Here is a 17,171-nt window from a genome sequence, read left to right as displayed (position 1 = left end):
TGATTTGTAATAATTTGGAGAGAAGGGAATAGCACTAGTTAAGCTTTTCTCCTTCCTACTCGCTTTGAACATATACACTACACGGTGTTTACAATGAAGACAACGCAGCCTAACGCTCTCGTCGAACGCACGGCAATGTGGGATAAATTTTAAATGTGGACAAGTAATTCAGACTAAACCCTAATAAAATGACGTCATCACACATTTGCGTAGTTGTCTTTAAAACTATTAAGTCATGCATATGATTTGATATGTGACGCAATTTATTAAATGCGTAAAAATAACCCGAAAATCTGGTGCGTGCATACACTGTTTCCGTTGGTTCCTGTGTTGCTAATAGCAACAGACTACAAACATTAAATACAATCTCCAAGAAAGCCTCACACTCCAGTACAGTCATGAGTTCACCATTGACGATGCTAAAGAAAACAAGGCGTATCCCGCTTCAATATGCGGAAAATGCAAGACGGTAAGAAGTCATAAGACGACACTACCTGGCTAAAATATTTATACTGCTTTACATTCAGGAGACTTCCGGGATATTTGTCATGTGACCATATAGCTCTTTCTGCGCTTTGAACAAGAATAATCAAAATTATTATTCACAACTTTATATATTTTTTTGTATTTAATAAATGTGTTCACAATATCTCTGTGTCAAATCCTACGCTAAAAATGCTATATTCATTTATACAAATTTAAAGTCTTTCTCTGTCCAACAGGGGGGAAATGGAGAATCTGTTCACAGGTTAGCTGCAGCTCACGTCCATCAACACTACTGCAAAATGTATCAGATTTTTATCCAACCCATTCTCCTACTCTCCAAACACAACCCCTCACCTTTAAATTAGAACATCAGATCCTGGCTGACCCAAGTGTTCCCGTGGCCAGTCCTACTCAACGCGGTGACGGGAACTTCCTGAGGTTTAAGACATCTCATACAGGTCACGGCACATGGACACTTTTATGAACTTCGCCAAAAAGTCTCTTTGCTAATATTACAATGCTTATTTTGATGAAGTATCCAAAATTTAGAAACACCACTCAAGATGAAGTAGTAAAGGTGTCAAACTTAAGGTTGACCAGTGAAAGCAAATTATGTTCATGGACTTCAAGTCTCTTGCTTCAACATCAAAATTGCTCACTGTATTCACTTTTAAAAACATTGCACAATTGCAAGCAATTTTCTCATCACCCCCTTTTCAAAATAAATGTAGAGTAATAACATTACTGGCTAGAATGTTATAACCTAGTTATTCATCATTTTGTTTTGTATCTGTAAAATGAGGTGAGGTTTCTAATGAGTTGACAGTCATAACGGCCTCAAGATGACAACTTTAACTACAATATGACCTGTGAGAGAATGGCCAGTTCTACACCATTGCAAACTGCAATCTCAATAAGAAATATTTCCCAAGCTTATGTTTCTCTGAAACTGTCAATAAAAATGGACTATGAGCCGTGTGGAGTTTGAATGTTCCCCTTATCACTTTGCGTGGGCTTTGTCAGTGATCTTAATGAGAATAATATGCTATTGACAAATCGATGGTTGGGCGTTTATTTGATCGTTATAAGGTATTTTTACACCAATAGAAAGGCCTTCAGAGAACTTCCTGAAAAAGTTTCCCTACCCCTATCTTGTAAAACCTCAGGGACTGCACAAAGCGACTTTGAGCCGATGTCTTCCATGATGCAGAGACTGACAGTACTTGAGAGGAAGGTCACCAGCCAAAAAGAGGAAATGGCGCGCAAGGTGAGCGCCCTCGCTTGTTATGATGAATAGAAACCCTCACTCACAACACTATCTCTTTATTCTTTGGAAGGACAATGTTATTTTGGGTTTGAGGGAGAAACTGAGAATTCAGGAAGACTCAGGTAATCATTCAAAATTTTATGAAATGATTCTCGTGCGCTGGCTGAATTTGTGGATGATATGTCATTGTAGAGCGTGGCCATGTTGAGAGTTGCAGTCATCTTGAAAGAAAGTGTGAACAGCTACAGCACCAAGTGGATGACATGGAGGTGCGTTTGATCAAATCCTTTCCTTGTGATACATTCAGTAATGTATCGTTTCCTATTTTCAGAGCTTCCTGAATGACTATGGTTTGATCTGGGTGGGAGACAGGAAGTTCACTAATGCAGTACAGCAGGCAAACATCTCAGTCACAGGTATAAACCATATATTTACTTTTGAACTAAAGGGGCTACTAACAAGTGGGGAATGCTACCTTCTTGCAGACACCACTGTGGTCCAGAATTTCCATATGGACTTTGATCTTGTGATACAGACGATTAAGGAACTGAACATTCTCGCAGGGGAATCATTCGTACGATTCACACCGACAGGGGCGCAGTTGGCACGAAATGATCCCGTGCAACTGAAGCTCTACAGCAATGGCATTGTCATGTTCAACGGACCCTTCCGCTCCTACCGGGAGAACAGCACCCAGGTTAGCTTGTTAAAACAAGATAGTGCTATAATAGTTGACATTGGTCCCTGTCTAGAGCAGTGTTTCCCAGCCTTTATTGGGGCAAGGGGGTATTTTCGGAGGGTATGTCACAAAAGGTATATAACCATCTTGTCACAATTTACTCACAAATGTACAGTACTTTCTATTTGTGAAATCTGGGCCTGATTGATTGAACAAAAAGGAAGCCATGACTTCATCTGTTGTATGAATGTCAGGTAAATAAACCATTTAATTGTATTTTCTGCCTCCGGCATCTCCGCTACCCTCATGAGGATAAGCGGATCAGATCATGGATGGATGGATAGATGTATCTTTTGCTTTCTAGTGGAAGAGCATTTCATTGTTGTGCCTGTCACTTTAGGTCCTCGACATAGATCGAGTATTGATTGCGGCCCCATCAGAACCAGCTCACTTTCCATCTCTGAAAACAATAAAACACTTTTGGATTTAGGATGTTTGGTTCTCCTTGCAGCAATGCATGCAGGATCTGATGGAGGGCTATTTCCCATCTGAGCTTCAAGACAGGTTCCCAGATGGTGTGCCTTTTGAGGTGTGTTGCCATCACTCCGGGTCTCTCCACATTAACACATAAATTCACCCCTCCTCTATGTTTTGTCTCACAAGGTCCATGACAGACGAGATGAGGAATTCGTTCTCAGAGAACCATGCATTAAGTTTCCTGGCAGAGGACTGATTATGCGGGAGAGAAAAGAGGACTTATCAGTCAGAGTCAGCTCCCAGTTTCGCGGTTGGTTCCTGCACTCATTTCATGTCACTTTTTTCAAAGTCCTTTAATAAATCAATCATGTGTTTGCTTGGTTTGCAGCTAAGACATTAAGCACAAAACAATTCCTGAACAGGCTGCCAAAAATGGTGGTGAAGGCGGGTCGAGTGATTGACATCAGGGACTCTGCGCGGACAGCCTTACAGGTTTGAACAACTTCATTCCAAGAAATTGGCTTTTGCACAAGGGATCACTCCTGTGATTGTGCTGATCATGCAGAAGTTCCATATTTCGGCTCATCCTTTCCCTAGGCCTCGCCTGACGCACACAACAGCTGCTCAGCGATCATTGTCGAGACACCTGCACTCCAAGCAATGAAGGACAGGTACTCACAAGGTTATCATTTATGGCGACCACTTTAGACAAACCTGCAATTTAATCAATTTAATGCAGTCTCGTACAAAAGTCATGTTTAAAAAAAAACAAAAAACTATGTGTCCTAGAACGGCATAGTCCTTTACCTTGGTAGAAAATTAAATGTCTATAATATAATGTCAAATGGAGCCTTGAGACACACGTTGACCTAATCGTGGAGTTTTTGGAGACTCAAGTTTGGCTGATTTATTTTTCCTAGACTTGCTTGCATTTTTTTTAAATAGGAGTGCTGTATGGTGGCAGTGAATTCCTTTTAAATGCATTATGTGCATTTTCAACAGAAGGAACCAGTTATTACTAATCACAGTTGTACAAAGTGTGCAATTATCATACGTCACATCTTGTCACTTTTTCAAGCTTGCACACAATCACCTCTGACCTGCCTTCGTCCGCACGCAACGTCATCACACTTAAGGTCAAATCAGAGGATGGCGATCACACTTACGTGCTGAAAATGTGCATCTCCGAGACCGTGGGTCACCTGAGGCAGCACTTAGACACACATAGGTGAGCTTACATCTTTATGTACTTATGTTGGGATCATCATACCAGCTCATGTTTGCCGCTATTGATTCTTTTACAGGGGGCATAACCTCGCTGGCTATGACATTATCAGTGCATACCCTCAGTGTCACTACCAGGATGACTGCCAGACGCTTGGGTCATGTGGACTTACGACCAATGTGACTCTTCTTCTGCGAGGAAGGAAAAACACAAATAAATCCTCCATCTAAATAAGACCAATAGTATAAACATGACAGTTGTGGGTTCAATTCCCACGCAGTGCCTGTGTGAATGTGAGTTCGAATGGTTGTCGATGATGGGATAGATTCAAGCTTCCTGGTACCATGAATGGGATAAGTGCCCAGAAAGATCTTTACAGGATGCCAAGGAATGGTTCTGGGACAAAACTTGCAGTGATAGCTTGAGTTGAAAATACTCAATTTTTTTCTTCCCAAATGTATTTGTTTCCCAAAAATTAAAAGGTATATTCTGAATGAGCAGAGGGAATATTGTCATGTTTGTATTCTAATTTCCACATGGTCGGTCACATAGCATAATTGCCTAAGTCAATTTTCAATATTTTTAAGAAACACCCCCCCCCCCAAAAAAATAAAAATAAGATTGCACATTGGTAATTTTGTATTGATGTAACAAAGACATCAACCAGATGGTTGAACAAGCAAGAGGAAGAAAAAAGACCCAATTAAAAATAGTGTTTTCTAAAAATGTATTATCTCAAGAGACCTGAAATAACTCAATTAAAATTAAAATTTGTTCATATCAAGGAGTTGATTTCATAAATTTGCACTTCTGGATGCAAAACTTTTCCAAAGAAATAACAAATAAACAATAGTTCACATTTGAATCTTTTGATTCAAAGAGTGCTGCGATTGGCTGGTAACCGGTTCAGGGTGTCCCCCGCCTACTGACCGAAGACGGCTGCGATAGGCTTCAGCACCACCCGGAACCCTAGTGGGGATTAAGCAGTTCGGAAAATGGATGGATGGATTCAAAGACTGATGATTTTTTTCAGCATCAAACGTAAACTTGTATTTTCTTTTTCACAATAGGTCGTTCTCAATTACTTTTCAAAATGGGGCACTAAGGGGCAGTCAAAAAATAAACGAGTCACATTTTCAGGATCAATTTTACAAAACGAGCCTTATACACATTATCAAGAAATCATTCAACGTGTTAGTTGCGTATATCTTGTGTCGGTCGTACTTTTACATGTAATATGATTTTTTTTTTGTAATCAAGACTTTTTAAAAGCAACAAGCCACGCCTTCAATCAGTATTATTTCTTTATAAATTGAAGGTTCCACAAAAAAATTCCAACGTGGATTTATTTTCGTGTGTTGTCCAATGTGCTCATCCATACTGCCACTGACGTACACAGGGTCCCGTCTCATTGGCTCAAACACCCGGAAGTTCTTAAAACGACCAGACCCCATTCTAATTCAGGTTTGATTGTAACCGGTTTTGACCAACTAGCCAGTAGCCACAGAGGAGTTGGTCCGTCTGCCACTAGTTGGGAAATAAAGATTACACTTTGAACATTTGGAAGGGACATTGTTTTCTCGAGAACCATGGACGAGGTGACAGGAGCTCAGCTCCTTGCTGAGTCTCTTATAAATCAGGTCAGTTGAAAGCAAAAACAATTTGGGTACCTACCGTCACACAGATAGTTTATCAACTGTGAGCTGCCCTCTCACACTTTGAAAAATTAAAGAGGAAGTTTGTTAATTTGTAACTCGATCAATGTTTGTTTAAAGCACTTTTTTCTATGCGTTTCAAAGTTCACTAAACGATCAGGCTGTGAGGTCGTGGAGACGTTGACAAGTATTTAGTCCAAGCATTCTATATAAAAACGCATGTAAAGTGAATTTAGTCGTTCCAGGCTCATTATATTAACATGCATTCACTCTCCTTTAATTTTAAAAAACTAACATTTAGACGTTATCAGCTTCCTTACGAATGTCAATACACACTGTTAAGCCTTGCACAATAAAATGAACAAACTAAAATAAAGCAAAAACAGCTCTCTTGTTGAAGACACCTGGCAGATACAATGGAAAGGGAACAGGGAGGTGTTTGCAGAGGGAAGTTTATGGGTGTTGTTAGAAATCCTGTTTTAATGTATGTATTTATGCTAAACATTAATGTGTCTGTATATAACTGAACTCAAAGTCAACTGGAATAGGCTGCAATACACCTGTGGCCTAAATGGGGATAAGCAGTTTCGAAGATGGAATGATGCTCATATTTTACTGAAGTCTTTTCCATTGTTGTAAGTCACTTTTGGTTCAATGGTGAAATTACTCTTCGTTTTTGCCAACCATATCCTTCTGTGGTGGCATTACATGGAAAACACACACGCACATGCACACACACAAACACACACACACACAAGGCCAACGAAAAAGATTTTGGAGTGGATTGTTTCCCCATTTACAAAATAAAGACGATAAACACATTTTGTTGAACTCCAAAATGTGCTTTTGAAATTGACACAATTCATTAAAGTAGATGTCCCAAGAGAAGAAAACAATACATTCTGTGCTTGTCTATGGACCGCTGTTAAAATGTACTAGTTATGACCATGCAAGAAAGCTTCAGATTTCTGAAAACAGTTTTTCATAAGATGGGTATAAATGTCCTTACAGAAAGTGGAATACATGTTTGGGATTGTCGGTGTTCCTGTTATTGAAGTAGCCATGGCTGCTCAGGCTGCAGGAATCAAATATATTGGCATGCGCAATGAACAAGCGGTAAGCAACACTCTCGATATTCTTCACAGTTTCTATTGGTTCTTGTGTTTGATCGAATATTCTAATCAATAGGCCTGTTATGCTGCATCCGCTGTTGGATACCTCACTGGAAGGTAAGACATTGCGATCCGAATTTTAAAAAAAGCATCTGGTGTGTCAGCTTGATTCTGGATGCTTCTCATCATCCAGGCCTGGTGCCTGCTTAGTGGTGTCAGGACCTGGACTCATTCATGCTCTGGGCGGAATGGCCAACTCCAACATGAACTGCTGGTATGAATTAAAAGAAAATTGTCTATCAGTAATCCACCACGAATAGTGAATAGGAGCCAAAGTCTGCCGTGAATTGGATTTGCGTGTCGGTAATCTCAAATAGGCGGCGGAACCGTGCACACTGTGAAGTAGTGTTCTGAAATGCGTTTTTCCCATCCCACACGCAGGCCGGTGGTTGTTATCGGAGGATCTTCAGATAGAAGCCAAGAGACAGCAGGGGCCTTTCAAGAATTTCCGCAGGTAATGAAAAATGTTCATGATCATTTACATAGTATATAATGGTGATGGCCTCTCCTTGAATTCTTTCCTTTTTGTTGAGGTGGAAGCATGTCGCCTGTATAGCAAGTTTTCTGCAAGGCCAAGCAGTCTTGAAGCCATCCCTTCTGTGATTGAGAAGGTAACACATCAACACTGTGATGGAGGTCTCCCACCCTTTATCTGAGCCTCTTAAGTTGATATTAAACAGAGGTGCGTGGACTTTTCATTAGTTTACTAAGAGTACTATTCGTGGGGACAGAAACAGCCCAGGTACAGTATAAAATCTGCAAGTAATTGATGCCGCTCTAAAAAGGTTTACAATTGCTTACAGAGTCGGCAACATGTGGTCAAGCACTACTTTTTTCGAACCAAAGCTCCTCAGCTCACTTCACCATAGTTTTGGGCACCAAGATGCCACGAACTGGCACGCAAAATGGCACTTGAAATCAAAAAGAGCAATTAGCTGCGTTTTACAACAAATAACACAAAATTGGTCCCTCCCCAAAAAGTCGGTGATACGAATGCAGCGTGTTATACCGGAGACAAATTCCTTGTGTGTTCTACATACTTGGCCTATAAAGATGATTCTGATTCTGATTCTGAATACGCTCGTCCTGAATTGCGGATGTGTTGGGGAAGACTGTAATACCGATACATTACTATTTTCTTGGCTTTACATATATGCTAGGCTGTTCGCACTAGCATATATGGGCGTCCAGGCGCTTGTTATGTGGACATTGCCGGGGATATGGTGAATGCCAAAGTGGACCGAAGCAAAGTCAGGTTTGTCATATTGCTCTTGTCTGTTAGCTGATGCAAGCATTTCGGCATTCAACTTCATGGTTTCCTCCTGCAGATTTGTCCACTGCTGTCCGCCTCCTCCCATATGTCTGGCTGACCACGGTGCAGTGTCGGAGGCCATCACTGTGTTGAAATCAGCTAAAAGGCCTTTGGTAATCATTGGCAAAGGTAGCATAAACTACCGTTAACATAAACTACCTGCTTGATGTCTTTAAGATGTCCTCCATTTCCTGGTTGTGGTCCACAGGAGCAGCCTATGGCCGAGCAGAATCCGTCCTTAGGGACTTTGTGGAATTCAGCCAACTACCGTTCCTTCCGACCCCCATGGGGAAGGGAGTGCTGCCTGATGATCACCCCAAATGTGTGGCAGCTGCGCGCTCACGGTAGACCACAATAATTCCTTTCAGATCAGTCCATTAGTCATTCGAGTTCCTAAAGTAAAATAAGTAACATGTACAAATTGTTTCTGTTCTAGTGTCTGTAAGTTCCCTTCAACCATAATCATTTCTCAAGCTCAATCAACATCCCAAAAGAGGGCAACGGCCGAAATGGCGGGAGCTAATAGAATAGAAAGATAACCACTCTTCATGTTAAAGAGTCTCTCGGAATAGAGACGTCAAAGTATGTTGGGACCAGTAACTGTAAATAGAACTTTCTCACAGTTCACACAAGATCGCCATCAGTGGACATGTTATTTCATGGTCTACGAACTGTTTATTACTTTTGCAACATTTGGTAGGGTCACAATTCGAACATGAATGGGTGGTTCATCCCGCCTGGTATCAACAGTTCAGGATGGTGTTGTCTTGTGTTGTTCGGGATACCCAGTATAATTGGCAGAGTTTGGGTCCCTTGCTAGCAATTGAGCATGCGTTAAACACTGCTGCCGACCTGAATATACTCCTGACCCTTTCAGTCTCTTTACGACTACAATGTACCATCTTTTATTGGCCAGGATAAGTCATCCACTGTGTGATGCTATTGTGTTAATATGGACCAATATACATGGCACATGTATGAGCAATGTTTCCAACATCTTAGTTGAAACATATCTGTGATTAATGTATTCCTATTGTTCCTATAAAGGACATTTCTAATAAGGGATATAGATAATAAGATGTACAGATACTTGTATGTTCTTAAGTTACCATACATGTTATGAATTTGTTGAACACACTTACACATTCAAATTATTTACTAAATGTGAATAAACTATAGGTTTTTGTTTGTTTGTTTGTTTGTTATCATCTTCCTCTCTCAACTCAAATCAAATTGATTGCAATGCAGAGCTCTTCTCCAGACAGACGTCGTGCTTCTTCTTGGAGCCCGACTCAATTGGATCCTCCATTTTGGTCTGCCGCCCAGATTTGACCCAAATGTCAAGATTATTCAGGTTGGCAATTACTAAAATAATGCTACATGCGTTTTGTCTGTTTTTTGTGTTTTTATTGTACATTACTTTGCTGCTTTTTGAAAATGTGGTGCTGGGTTCTTAGATAATCGAAATTTAATTTCAAAGTGTACAAATTTTGTATGTGATCACACCCACAAATGGCAGGGGGGAAATTTAGGAATCTTTGCCTGCCCTGTAGTGCGATTAATGTCTCCACCGTTAGTGTTGCTCCACTGTGTTCTATGTACAGGTTGACCTTTGCCCTGAGGAGATGGGAAACAATGTGAGGCCGGCTGTTGCTCTTCTGGGGGACATCAATGCGGTCGTCCATCAGGTGTGTAATGCTCACTTAAGTGATTCACTGATATCAGATGCCAAAAAGAGCAGCTTGTATGTTTTTTGTCAAATATTATGAACCTGTCTCCTTCAGCTGTCGGAGTGTCTTATGAAAGATGGCTGGAAGTATCCTTCTGACACAGAATGGTGGCGCACCCTAAGGGAGAAAATGGCCAGTAATGCTAAAATATCAAATGTGAGTATTGTCGATTAAAAAAAAGTACAAACAGGCTTGCTTTTCACCTCATAAACAAGCAGAATAAAATCATATTTTAATCATATAATAATCAGAATCAAATTTTGACAAAAACGTCCTCATATTAACAGTTTTTTTAAAGGGGCTGAGCTTTGAACCCAAAACCTTTGCCTGGCAGTTGCAAATGTTCAAATATTTATTTGGAGCATGTTTTACTTCACAAGGTTTATGTCTTTCCTCTGATTCTCCACAGGCACTCGCTCTCCAGTCAGTGATACCCATGAACTATTATACAGTGTTCCACCACATCTCACAGCTGCTGCCGCATGACTGCGTCATTGTCAGCGAGGGTGCGAACACGATGGACATTGGACGCACTATGTTGAATAACTACTTACCTCGTCAGAGGCAAGCCATACTTCATCCAAGGATAGCTTTGTTGTGAAGTGCGGTGAAATGACCTATGGACATTAGCTGAATCAGAATTGTTTGGCCAGATATGTTAAATCACACAAATTAAGTCACATTAGTACTATAACACCCTTCCGTGAGCCGTCACCTTACCGTGGTGGAGGGGTTTGCGTGTCCCAATGATCCTAGGAGCTAAGTTGTCTGGGGCTTTATGCCCCTGGCAGGGTCACCCATGGCAAACAGGTTCTAGGTGAGGGGCCAGACAAAGCATGGCTCATAGACCCTTATGATGACTACAATATATGGACCAAGGTTTCCCTTGCCCGGACGCGGGTCACCGGGGCCCCACTCTGGAGCCAGGCCTGGAGGTGGGGCTCGTTGGCAAGCGCCTGGTGGCCGGGCCTACACCCATGGGGCCCGGCCGGGCACAGCCCGAAGAGGCAACGTGGGTCCCCCTTCCCATGGGCTCACCACCCATGAGAGGGGCCAAAGGGGTCGGGTGCTATGTGAGCTGGGCGGCAGCCAAAGACGGGGACCCTGGCGGTCCGATCCTCGGCTGCAGAAGCTAGCTCTTGGGACATGGAATGTCACCTCTCTGGCAGGGAAGGAACCCGAGCTGGTGTGTGAGGCAAAGAATTTCCGACTGGATATAGTCGGACTTGCCTCCACACACAGCTTGGGTTCTGGTACCAGTTCTCTCGAGAGGGTTTGGACTCTCTTCCACTCTGGAGTTGCTCACGGTGAGAGGCGCAGAGCAGGTGTGGGTATACTCATTGCCCCCCGGCTCAGTGCCTGTACATTGGGGTTCACACCGGTAGACAAGAGGGTTGCCTCCCTCCGCCTTCGGGTGGGTGGACGGGTACTGACTGTTGTTTGTGCATATGCACCAAACAGCAGCTCAGCATACCCACCCATTTTGGAGTCCTTGGAGGGTGTGCTGGAGAGTACTCCTGCTGGGGACTCCATTGTTCTGCTGGGGGACTTCAATGCTCACGTGGGCAATGACAGTGAGACTTGGAGGGGCGTGATTGGGAGGAACGGCCCCCCCGATCAGAACTCGAGTGGTGTTTTGTTATTGGACTTCTGTGCTCGCCACGGATTGTCCATAACGAACACCTTGTTCAAACATAAGGGTGTCCATATGTGCACTTGGCACCAGGACACCCTAGGCCGCAGTTCGAGGATCGACTTTGTAGTTGTATCATCGGATTTGCGGCCGCATGTTCTGGACACTCGGGTGAAGAGAGGGGCGCAGCTGTCAACTGATCACCACCTGGTGGTGAGTAGGCTCCGATGGTGGGGGAAGATGCCAGTCCGTCAAGGCAGACCCAAACGTATCGTGAGGGTTTGTTAGGAGCGTCTGGCGGAATCCCCTGTCAGAAGGAGTTTCAACTCCCACCTTCGACAGAGCTTTTCCCATGTTCCAGGGGAGGCGGGTGACATTGAGCCCGAGTGGACCATGTTCCGTGCCTCTATTGTTGAGGCGGCCAATCTGAGTTGTGGCCGTAAGGTGGTTGGTGCCTGTCGTGGCGGCAATCCCCGTTCTCGCTGGTGGACACCAGCAGTAAGGGATGCCGTCAAGCTGAAGAAGGAGTTCTATCGAGCCTTTATGGCCTGTGGGACCCCAGAGGCAGCTGACAGGTATTGACTGGCCAAGCGGACCGCGGCTTCGGTGGTCGCCGAGGCAAAAACCCGAGCGTGGGAAGAGTTCGGTGAGGCCATGGAAGCCGACTTCCGGACGGCTTCGAGGAAATTCTGGTCCACCATCCGACGTCTCAGGAGGGGGAAGCAGTGCGCCACTAACACTGTGTACAGTGGGGATGGGGCGCTGCTGACTCGGGACGTTGTGAACCGGTGGGCAGAGTACTTCGAAGACCTCCTCAACTCCACCAACACGCCTTCCTTGGAGGAAGCAGAGCCCGAGGACTCTGAGGTGGGCTCTCCTATCTCTGTGGTTGAAGTCACCGATGTGGTTAAAAAGCTCCTCGGTGGCAAGGCCCCAGGGGTGGATGAGATCCGCCCGGAGTTCCTCAAGGCTCTGGATGTTGTGGGGCTGTCCTGGTTGACACGCCTCTGCAACATCGCGTGGTCAACAGGGAGAGTGCCTCTGGATTGGCAGACCGGGGTGGTAGTCCCTCTTTTTAAAAAGGGGGACCGGAGGGTGTGTTCCAACTACAGAGGGATCACACTCCTCAGCCTACCTGGTAAGGTCTATTCAGGGGTGCTGAAGAGGAGGGTCCGTCAGGAAGTCGAGCCTCAGATTGAGGAGGAGCAGTGTGGTTTTCGTCCCGGCCGTGGAACAGTGGACCAGCTCTACACCCTTAGCAGGGTCCTTGAGGGTATGTGGGAATTCGCCCAACCAGTCTACATGTGTTTTGTGGACTTGGAGAAGGCGTTTGACCGTGTGCCTCGGGGAGTTCTGTGGGGGGTGCTTCGTGGGTATGGGGTACCGAACCCCCTGATACGGGCTGTTCGGTCACTATACCACCGATGTCAGAGTTTGGTTCGCATTGCCGGCAGTAAGTCGGAATCGTTCCCAGTGGGGGTAGGACTCCGCCAAGGCTGCCCTTTGTCGCCGATTCTATTCATAACCTTTATGGACAGAATTTCTAGGCGCAGCCGAAGCGTCGAGGGAGTCCGTTTTGGGGGCCTCAGTATTACATCCCTGCTTTTTGCAGATGATGTGGTGCTGTTGGCTCCTTCAAACGGGGCTCTACAACTCTCACTGGAGCGTTTCTCAGCCGAGTGTGAAGCGGTTGGGATGAAAATCAGCACCTCCAAATCTGAAACCATGGTCCTCAGTCGGAAAAGGGTGGAGTGCCCCCTCCGGGTCGGGGGGGAGATCTTGCCCCAAGTGGAGGAGTTTAAGTATCTTGGGGTCTTGTTCACGAGTGAGGGCAGGAGGGAGCGAGAGATCGACAGGCGGATCGGTGCAGCGTCTGCTGTGATGCGGACGTTGTATCGGTCTGTCGTGGTGAAGAAGGAGCTGAGCCAAAGGGCGAAGCTCTCAATTTACCGGTCGATCTACGTCCCAACCCTCATCTATGGCCACGAGCTATGGGTCGTGACCGAAAGAACGAGATCCCGGATACAAGCGGCCGAAATGAGTTTTCTCCGCAGGGTGTCCGGGCTCTCCCTTAGAGATAAGGTGAGGAGCTCGGTCATCCGGGAGGGGCTCAGAGTCGAGCCGCTTCTCCTCCACATCGAGAGGAGTCAGATGAGGTGGCTTGGGCATCTGATTCGGATGCCTCCAGAGCGCCTCCCTGGTGAGGTGTTCCGGGCATGTCCCACCGGGAGGAGACCCCGAGGAAGACCCAGGACACGCTGGAGAGACTACGTCACCCAGCTGGCCTGGGAACGCCTCGGGATCCCCCGGGGAGAGCTGGAAGAAGTAGCTAGGGAGAGGGAAGTCTGGGCTTCCCTGCTAAAGCTGTTGCCCCCCGCGACCCGGCCCCGGATAAGCGGTAGATGATGGATGGATGGATGGATAGTACTATAACAAAATATCCATTAAGGATATGCGGAATATGTACAAAGTACAGAGAATAATTGTGCTTTGCTTCATGACTGTATAAAGCATACAAAAATAATTTTTGAAGTTGGAAATTGATGTCATTCATATCAAGTTTTATCATCCTTAAACAAAAAAAAAAGTGGTCATTTGAATTTGCGAGGCCATAAATGCAGCCACTAGAAAACTGTGATTTGTCTTCTCTTTTCATTCTACAGTAACGTAGTTAACAGTGCGGATCAAGTGTGAGTCCAAACTTATTTTGTCTGTTGTGGTTATTCCATATGGCCTTCAGGTTGGATGCGGGTACATTTGGAACAATGGGAGTGGGCCCTGGTTTCGCGATAGCTGCGGCTGCTGTGGAGAGGAGTGAGAATAAGGGCCGAAGGATTGTCTGTGTGGAAGGTGACAGTGCCTTTGGCTTTTCCGGCATGGAAGTTGAAACCATGTGCAGGTAAGCAACTTAACTCTCTTTCTAATGCTATAGATTTTCTGTAGCAATCATATGCAAATCTCTTTTTTTTTAACAGGTATTCCCTACCTATAATTGTGATTGTTGTGAACAACAACGGTATATACAGTGGAGTGGACTCTGAGACGTGGAGAGAAATGGCTAAAATGGGGGATCTGACGCAAATGTGAGACAAAAATGATTGTCTAAATTATGTTAAATCAAATTCTGTCTGTGATGATGCATGTTTTTTTGTTTTTAATATAAATACTGTTCCTTGCCTGTGCACTTAAATGATCAGAGCGCCCCCTGTGACCCTCCTACCTGAGGCGCGCTACGATCAGGTGATGACAGCATTTGGTGGCCGTGGTTTCCTGGTGAGGACGGTGGAGGAGCTGTGCAACGCTTTGCAGCTCAGTCTGAGTGATTGGGAGAGGCCAAGTCTTCTCAACGTGCTCATCGACCCTTCCTCAGACAGAAAGCAACAGGTACACATGCTCTGACAATAGGTGAACAGATATGATCTAAATATTTTTAATCATAGGCAGGGCAGAGTGAAGGGTAGTCTAGATTGCCATTCCACATATGTCCTCTAGGAGGAAGCATTGCACTTTCTTTGGCCCATTCCGTACACAAACACCGAGCATTGCTCGTTGTTTTCGGCTTATGTTGACATTTTTGACACTTCAAGTCCTTCTAGCTTGACAATTAATTTAATGTAACCACAGAATGAATGAAGTTGCTTTGGTGTGCCATGTATTAAGAACAGCATTAATTTAAACTAGTAATTCTCAGTCAACCAAAGGAATCCAATTTCCCAGAATTTTCTAATAACTATTATTTATTTAGGTCAAATAATCTTTCATTGTTCGTCTATCTATGCCAATAATGTATAGTGAGAGCCAGAGCACTGAAAGGCTCATTAAAGAGATGGTAGAAGTGAACCTGTGTATCCACTGGTTGCCATTCATACAACAAAATCGTGGATTTGTGTTCCATTAAACAGGCCCGGTTTCCACACGGAAAGTCATTTGTGAGTAAATTGTGCAGAGAAAGTGCAATGGCTCATTGGTTGGGAAACTCTGGTTCATAAAAATGAACAATACAAAACAAACACTAACCACTTACAACAAAATCGTGACCTCTTGAGTGAAGTTGATAATTTTAGGAGTCGGACACAACAGCACGCAAGGATCTGATTGGCTGCGGCCTGAAGATAAGAACAGGTTGAACAAATGGCGAAGGACCAGAAAATAACATAAACAAGAGCTGCAACTCTGAAGCTGGTTGGAATTAAAATCGGCGTCATTCCATTTGGTGATTATTAAAGGCCAATAAGCAGCTCAGTGTTTATTTGACTGCAATGTGTCCCTGAGTGCTAATCCACCCACTCCACAGGTGCACTGTGGGGCTGCTCCTTTCCACTCACAATCCCTCAACCTCACTTCAACTTGACCCCTCTATTTCTGGTCCCTTATAATTAGAAAGCGAGGCCCTCTGTGTTTATGTTGAATGTATCCACGCAACCCGCTGTGCATGGTAGCATGGATACATTCAGGTGATGGAGGGTTCCATTGAGGAACGAAGCAACCTGATTGATTGACGCTGGACGTCTGTCTGCCTGTTAGTCAAAATCCCAGCCAGTAGCAAATACTTACAAATGTTATCTATGATTTAGTGGGAAAAAAAAACTCGTTGTTTTTTTTTTCTATATTTCCAGGAGTTCCCTTGGCTGACCCGTTCCAACTTGTAGAAGGAAAGTGAATCTTTTTGTAATTACAACCAGTGGAAACTTCAACACATGATTGTTTCTTATATGACTGATTTTTTTTCTATTAATTATATTTTTTTGCAAGGGTTGGGGAGCAGGGAGGATTTTCAAGAACTGTCAGGCAACATCTGCTAACTTTTGTGTTTCAGTGTCAGTTAGCTAATACATGCTCAATATATAATTTCTGCAAATATGGTTTATTTTGAATTACTAGGCTAACAGCACCACACCATCCACAAAAAGCAGAGACGTAATACCGTGGCTACCAAACTGGAACCCCTCAACACCTTGCCTGCGCTGAGAAATTCTGTCCAAAGAGGTTATGAACAGAATCAATGACAAAGGGCTGCTTTGGCTGAGTCCAACCCTCACTTCAATCAAATCCGTGAAGTCACAATTAAATCAAGCACAACTTTCAACCTACAGTTTTTCAATTTTTAAATAATTCTCAAATTCTTTTAAGATTTTCCCTAGTTACTGGTTCATACAGCATTTAATTTTTTTTTAATTGTTGGGAATCACAACTGTGCTTAATTTAGGATAGCTGTGTCACAAACCGTACATTAGATAGGGAGCATTTGTTAAGCCTTGTATGTAATAATGTGCCCATATTTTGACAATTCTAATGCATTCCCTTGTCTAAAGCTCTGCCCTTCAGTTGTACTGATAAAGGTGATGCCTTATGCTCAGAGAAAAAAAAAGGTTATTTAAAGATGCACATTGATTCTAATGCAAAACCGTGTGTGTGGGCGTGTTGTTTACTACATTATTGTGATGTAAAATGAGTTATTACAAATCTAAATTTTCTTCACTTTGTTGAAATATCATTTGTGTTTTGTGATTATTTCTTTTCACACATACTCTCTAG

The 17,171-nt window shown here is 43.8% G+C and overlaps 2 protein-coding genes across 5 annotated transcripts; both read left to right on the top strand.

The window, feature by feature from the left end:
- Positions 1–67: 67 nt before the first annotated feature.
- ubxn11 (UBX domain protein 11) lies at positions 68–4,631 on the top strand. Of its 4 annotated transcripts, XM_052066705.1 has the most exons (14): positions 385–469; positions 723–748; positions 852–944; positions 1,653–1,753; positions 1,824–1,875; positions 1,946–2,022; positions 2,085–2,169; positions 2,239–2,450; positions 2,944–3,021; positions 3,096–3,219; positions 3,298–3,401; positions 3,507–3,580; positions 3,988–4,137; positions 4,214–4,631. In XM_052066705.1, exons 1-14 carry the CDS (start codon positions 399–401, stop codon positions 4,362–4,364), a joined length of 1,398 nt encoding a protein of 465 aa, XP_051922665.1. In that variant the 5' UTR covers positions 385–398; the 3' UTR covers positions 4,365–4,631. The 4 variants fall into 4 exon arrangements, with proteins under 4 accessions (XP_051922661.1, XP_051922663.1, XP_051922664.1 ...); XM_052066703.1 differs by having other exon boundaries at positions 71–469; positions 723–944; XM_052066704.1 differs by having other exon boundaries at positions 297–469; positions 2,085–2,450.
- An 877-nt stretch (positions 4,632–5,508) lies between these two features.
- hacl1 (2-hydroxyacyl-CoA lyase 1) lies at positions 5,509–17,114 on the top strand. The gene is made up of 17 exons (XM_052066700.1): positions 5,509–5,774; positions 6,801–6,905; positions 6,978–7,018; positions 7,095–7,175; positions 7,343–7,415; positions 7,495–7,572; positions 8,122–8,216; positions 8,290–8,402; positions 8,482–8,617; positions 9,522–9,627; positions 9,878–9,961; positions 10,058–10,159; positions 10,413–10,567; positions 14,377–14,535; positions 14,612–14,719; positions 14,834–15,020; positions 16,253–17,114. Exons 1-17 carry the CDS (start codon positions 5,724–5,726, stop codon positions 16,283–16,285), a joined length of 1,707 nt encoding a protein of 568 aa, XP_051922660.1. The 5' UTR covers positions 5,509–5,723; the 3' UTR covers positions 16,286–17,114.
- The last annotated feature ends 57 nt before the right edge of the window (positions 17,115–17,171 follow it).

This window comes from Hippocampus zosterae, chromosome 5 (assembly GCF_025434085.1).
Source record: "Hippocampus zosterae strain Florida chromosome 5, ASM2543408v3, whole genome shotgun sequence".
Classification (NCBI taxonomy): domain Eukaryota; kingdom Metazoa; phylum Chordata; class Actinopteri; order Syngnathiformes; family Syngnathidae; genus Hippocampus; species Hippocampus zosterae.
The sequence above is the reverse complement of the archived record's forward strand: the minus strand, read 5'-3'. Positions and strand labels throughout refer to the sequence as shown.

What these genes read in the sequence shown, in the direction of transcription:
- ubxn11 (XM_052066701.1), top strand. An exon ending in ACCGGGAGAACAGCACCCAG is followed by an intron (nt 2,451 to 2,943) that starts GTTAGCTTGTTA and finishes TTCTCCTTGCAG; the next exon opens with CAATGCATGCAGGATCTGAT. An exon ending in CAGCACTTAGACACACATAG is followed by an intron (nt 4,138 to 4,213) that starts GTGAGCTTACAT and finishes ATTCTTTTACAG; the next exon opens with GGGGCATAACCTCGCTGGCT.
- hacl1 (XM_052066700.1), top strand. Translation starts at nt 5,724, where the DNA reads ATGGACGAGGTGACAGGAGCTCAGCTCCTTGCTGAGTCTCTTATAAAT. An exon ending in TCCCTTCTGTGATTGAGAAG is followed by an intron (nt 7,573 to 8,121) that starts GTAACACATCAA and finishes CATATATGCTAG; the next exon opens with GCTGTTCGCACTAGCATATA. An exon ending in GTAATGCTAAAATATCAAAT is followed by an intron (nt 10,160 to 10,412) that starts GTGAGTATTGTC and finishes GATTCTCCACAG; the next exon opens with GCACTCGCTCTCCAGTCAGT.